The 6,000-nt window shown below is 39.1% G+C and overlaps 1 protein-coding gene across 3 annotated transcripts in view; it reads right to left on the minus strand.

Annotated features, from left to right (window-relative positions):
* The window catches only part of neto1l (neuropilin (NRP) and tolloid (TLL)-like 1, like), a 66,915-nt gene extending 61,610 nt beyond the window's left edge, over positions 1-5,305 (minus strand). For 2 of the 3 annotated variants that reach the window (XM_086151220.1, XM_086151221.1), the window contains exons 1-4: positions 4,295-5,305; positions 3,686-3,742; positions 3,477-3,611; positions 2,853-3,101 (exon numbers count right to left, since the gene is read on the minus strand). In XM_086151220.1, coding sequence (XP_086007346.1) covers positions 2,853-3,101; positions 3,477-3,611; positions 3,686-3,742; positions 4,295-4,322 — 469 coding nt within the window. In that variant the 5' untranslated portion in view covers positions 4,323-5,305. The remainder of the gene's footprint in view (positions 1-2,852; positions 3,102-3,476; positions 3,612-3,685; positions 3,743-4,294) is intronic. The other variant, XM_086151222.1, reaches the window with a different exon arrangement.
* Between the last annotated feature and the right edge of the window lie 695 nt (positions 5,306-6,000).

Genomic DNA, 6,000 nt, shown 5'->3' on the forward strand with positions numbered 1-6,000 from the left:
AACTGCTCTTTTAAAGAAGCACCTGTGTGGCATGCATACAAGCATCAGCTTTATCTTATGGATTAATGTATTCAAGCAACAATGACAGCTTGTCTGTAATTAAAAAGAGTGACAACAGCAACTGTAATAAAAAAGGCACCAACATCTGGCTGCTTTTGCTGAACACAAGAGTCCCACAGGGATGTGCCCTGTCTCAGCTTCTGTTCTCACTAAGCGAAAATGACATGCATTGTTGCAACAATGGTGAACTCCACTTTTTTCAAGTATATGGGGAAAAAGCCCTGGTCATCTACCTGCAGGATATTAATAGCATTAGCCATCTGTCCTGTTTTGATGATGGGTGCCTAGACCTTAATGTTAACAGGATCAGGACGTGGTATTCAGGGAGGGTTTGATGGCACAGAATTTATCAACTGGCCAATCAAAATAAGGTACAAGCAGCATGCCAAGTCATGACTATAAATAACCAGGGACAACATCTATATTCAGTTGAGAAGCATCGATTTGTTCAGCTTGGTAGTGTAGCAAGACATATAGATTCCTTTGAGAAAAGGTTCCAGCTGGCAATTTCTCTGAAAACAATGAGATAAATTATTAATTTATGGCTTGACAAACGATTTTAAGATGCTTACAGAGGAATATATTTCAGCTCAGACAGGTCTTTGTTTAGGGGCACTGGTCACGGCAATCAATGGAAGCATGTTTCATTGTACGTACAACATCATCTTTCAGTCAACAGAAAGATCAAAAAGTAAAGAATATATATCAAAAACTTTACCAAAGTGGAAACTTGGATATTACCAACAAAGAAATCTGATGATAATAATAACTAATAACCAATCGTTAAAGAGTACATTGATTTGTTTTGTTTTTCCTCTACAGATTGTGTTAAACTGTGTGTGAATTCTTTATGTATTTGTTGAGTGATAGATGTTGCAACACAATAACATTTATTTGCATCTGCAACTCAAGCACATTGTAATATATTTATTTCAGCTAAAAACAAATGCCCCTCAGCCACTGTTATAAAATATTTGCAGATAAACTGAGTACTAGTATTTTTTTTACACCGTATTATGATTTTAAAGTGAACTGTTTCTAAAGTAGTCCACAGCTTGTCTTTAACTTCTTGTTGACATCTACACGACTGAGGATTCATCCTGTGCATTTGTTCAGTAAACTATTTTCTATTTTACTGTAAACGGAGATTGTGCTTTCCTACTTTCAGGAGACCAATGTGCTTATACAACAGCAAACAACATGTTGACAAACCGTTAGCTGTTTTTTGTAGCATTCGACATTGTCTCATGGTAGGGAAACCACAAGGAAATACAAAACCACAGACTAAGACAGGTTGTTAACTGGCAAAATCACTCAAGAACTTATAATCATAATTTTGAAATCAACAGGCAATCTGAAGTTTATGAATCCCAGCAAGCCTTTACCCTTTGCATTTCAATAGCTGCCATTAACAGACTGAAAACCCTGTGGTCAGGAGGAAGTGTTACAAGGAACCTCTGTGCCATCAGCTGTGATCGTCCACACTAAATCTTTAAGTGGCTATTTCCTTTTCTCCTTGAGTGCTGTTGTGCCTTTGGTTCTATCACCTATTGTTTGGTCACCTCTTGTCTTCATATTTTACATCAATTTAACAAAGTCATGTGAATCCTCTTGTCACAGTTTGCCACAATTCCTTTTCTGGTAGCTCACTTAACAAAAACCAAACAAACATCCTCACACACTTGTTCAGGCCTGGTAAATGTTTATGCTGCCTGAAGAGCTGTGCTGCTGACATAACACATTTACAACACCACGAGAGAATTTCATTGGAGTAAAACCTAAATCGAAGTTGATAGAGCAATTGATGTCTATAATATTGCTGCCAGAGAGATTCATGCTTCAGTAGACAGCAATCTCAACAGAAAACCACATAGTCCGATACAATCTTGATATTTCTGTCAATTCACGTTTTACATCAAGTACCATAATTTTCTGATGTTTGTTTTGATTAATTAGCATTCCTTCCCTTTTCAGTTACTTTCTGTATGGTATGAAATGACGTTATTTTTACAGTGTATCACTAATTTGTTTAAGATTACACGGTGTATGCAAAGCCTTGACTGTTTTACGAATATCATACAAGTGCTACAGCAAGACATCTTGCTGCATAATACAAGAATAAAATGCATAACTTCATTCATTTCCCTTGTTTTTTTTAGCTGACTAAATTTACCCACTATTATATACTTGGAAAGGGGAGTCATCGTCGGTCCAAGTTCACAATAACAATACTTACAAAACCTTTACAGATAAATCTTTATTCTTTCTTCACCAGAGTTCCTTTGCCTGAAAACAAATCCTGTAGCCAGCAACCAGCATGCCTCTGGATATACAGTAGATGTGCTGCATGTAACAGCCGGTTCAGAATCAGAACAATAGAGAAAGTTTTTAATAAATACTGTTAGTAGCGGATGAAGGAATAACGATTGCTTATAATTTTATTTGACCATACAGATTACTTGTCATGCTCACTCAGCTTCTTCTTACCCTATACTTTGAATACTGGTACAGCTGACACCATTCCACATTATTCTTGAAATAAAACAGAACGCCCTGGCCGGTCACAAGAGTCCCAGCCAATGATAGTATATTGCCAGTGGAGATAATGAGTGTGTGCAGACAGAAAATCAATAAAACTGCAAGAAGCTCCCACAAGGCAGAGTTCCTTGGATGGTGTCTGTTATTCAGTTTGAGCTCTGCTGTAAGAGCCGTAAAGTATGTATTTGATTGTAAGGGAGTAAATATATAAACCAAAAAACTGCAAATAAACAAACAAATAAACAAAACCTTACCTGCAGTGAAGTTGTAACTAGCTGAAAATCCCACCGCCTCCAGTTCCCCATCTGTAACAAATTTTATCCACAGATATCGGCCACTACTTCTGATATCAGGTGGGCTGTGCTGACCGCAGTACCGTCCAAGCATCGGGGAGAAGCCAAAAGGTCCATCCCGAACCTCAATGTTGTCAAATTTACATTCCCAAGAGGACTCGATCGAATAGATCTCTTCAAAATGCAGATCAATACACTGTCTTGGGGGTGCTGGAAAATACAGTGAAAATAATGACTACTTAGCACAGAGCTGGGAGGGAAATATTATTCATGCTTTTACCAGGAAACATCGAACATATTTCATTATGAGAAAGTCCACATGCACGTTGCACACTTCTCACACTATTCTGGCTAGAGGTCTATTCATCTCTTAACCACCAGTGGTGAGTCACCCTGCAGACTTCCTCATTCACCTAATGATGTGTTCTATGCTGAGACAAATCTAAAAGCATGTCCTACTGTGAAGAGAAAAAAAAAAAAAAAAAAAAAAAAAAATCCTGTAGATCTTATACATTAGTTTGATTTCTCTCGCAGGATAACCTGAGGATACACTGAATGAATATGAATATGAACACGAATATTTACCTTCAAGGATGTAAACACACTCTGTGTTGGGGGGATATTTGTTTGGGTAATTGGGAGACGTGAAGAGCCCTCCCTCTGGTTCTTTCACCCACGTTCCACATTGACCTGCAGGCTTCACTCCAGAATTGTTTTTCACTGAAATGAATAAATTAATAAATCCCCCTGGAATAAATGAATTTCATATAACAGCACGTGGTGATGGAGATTACCTGCTGCATCCTTCTTTGTTGCCCCAGACAACCCAAGTATGAGCAGACTTGCAACAACTGAAACAAGGAGACAAACAGTTTTGATGGAACACTGAGTCAGACAGCTTGAATTCAGCTGAAGAGCATTGAGTCAGCAAGGAACACATTCCAGGTTTTGGATTCCACCTTCAGTGGATCAGCATTGCTCAGGCTGATGCTGCCCCAAGTCTAACCTTAAAGAACCCCACTATAGCACAAAATGCCTGGAATGATCAATTATAGACCTGTCAAAGATATAGATTTAGATATAAAATGCAGAACACTGACGCACCAAAAATTAAATCAGAATTCCAAAATTTCTGTAATCTTGTGCATCAAACTAAATACACTTCAAATTTTATTTTGAAAATCAATAACATGAATAAGGCACGGAAATTGTCTAAATGAAATGTAATGCACATCATGAGCCAAGGTTGCTGTCTCTGAAATACTACAAAAGACAAGAAATTGGACTTTGACATGAAATATCCAAGTAAAATATAAAAATAACATTATGTAACAGGGTTATACGTGCGCCGTTGAGAAAAGGGAGCTGTCCCGGGTGCTGGATCTGACTTGGGGGTGACTTACCGTGATGGAAGCTGTGTCCATGTACCATGTCTGTTCCTTTCACAAACGGATTCCGACTCAAATACTTCCATTTAGATTTGGGAATACTTAAAGAGAAAAAGATTGAGATAAGAGTTTCCGAGTATTTGTACTGAGAAACTGCTCATACCTTACAACCTTTCGGTAAAAAAAGAACATTTATTCCTTAAGAAAATCTTCAAGGGAGAAAAAAATATATCAGAAAAAAATAGTAAAAAAAAAAAAAATCCTTTCTTTGGTGCGCCAACAACTAATCGCCAGTTTCATATAACACTAAAAACAGTTCTAAACATTCACCCGATTTCCATCCAAACGTTTCAAGAACCTCTTGGTGCTTTTGATGCACTGAAAGGATTAATAGTCCCGTCATCAGCCCTTCTCTAATCGCTCCACCTTTGCGATCGTGTTTTGGAAAATATCATAGAAAGCCTTGTTTTGTCCGCTTGGCCGGTGTTTTATCAGGAGAGGGGATCCTTCAGGAGGGGAAACCGCTCAACACTCATCTCTTCAACGTTACATCGTACTGTTGCGGTGCATAAAAAAAATCCCAGACGACGAATGAAAAGATTTAAGTTGGTATTTTTCTTTGGGGTTTCATTGGCCGATTCTGCGTTTTTGTTGTTTTTTCAGAAAATAATGTCAGTGTGGTTCGGAGCGCATCCCTCCGCCCGGGCTCCTGCCAACAGGAGAGTCCTTGCAGCCAGCAGGAGTTAATGTATGATCTCCCTCCTCTTCCCGTCCTATCAACACCGCGGCCGGCCAATGCGCCACGCACGATCTCCACGCACTTTTGACGCACGCACAGGGGAAACTTATCCGGGAAACGACTTAATTCAGTCGCGGAAACGCGGCGGAACAGAGGTTATTGACGCGGGCGCGTACGTGTGCGTGAGTGCGTGCGCGTATGCGTAAGAATCGCCACAAGCGCCGCAGAATTCATTGCCGCTCGTGAATCTGCCGCGCCACGAAAAATGAAAAGGTAAGCAGAAAAAGGCGACGGGATGGAACCGACAGGCAAGATGCAGATAAATGTCAAAGGCTGACCCTTCATTAGTGTAATCAGACACAGAAATCGTGCACCGTGAAGTTGACCGAATAAACGCGTTGGCACAAATAAACAAATAAAATCATTATCATTCCTTGGTGAAGCACGTGGATGTCTATTTAAGTAAGATCCTGCAGATTTTGCGTGCCTGCATATATGAAAAGTGATGAAAACAAGGGGGGTCGTCGTGTTTCCTGCTCTTTAATATCAAGGAGAACAATAACATCAGTAAGGGGCTGCAAGTCTGAAATCAACATTCTTTTTTGTACAAATGTGTCAAAATGTTGCAAGCATGTCTTTACAAGAGGGTTACTCCCTGCAAAATACTCATCAATGATGATGCTCAATTTTAAAACACTGGGAGAGTACTTCATGTGACATCAATATTCCCACCTGCTTTTAGAGAGACAAAAAAAAAACAGTTGCATGATGAAAAGATCTTCAAAAAGTGAAATGTTGGTCTTAATGGTCGTTTTGTCAGAAACTCAGACTATCTAGATGTTTGTTTGTTTTCCATGTGATCAATGTTGGCTAGCTGTGTAGAAAATATGAACGTCTGACTTGAGGTGTATCCAACAACACACACACAAATCATGCAAATGATCTATTAACGGTTATTATAATCCTTGTATCCAGCTTATTA

This window comes from Fistularia commersonii, chromosome 8, assembly GCF_037954325.1.
Source record: "Fistularia commersonii isolate RoL2024-O1a breed Wild chromosome 8, RoL_Fcom_v1.0, whole genome shotgun sequence".
Lineage (NCBI taxonomy): Eukaryota > Metazoa > Chordata > Actinopteri > Syngnathiformes > Fistulariidae > Fistularia > Fistularia commersonii.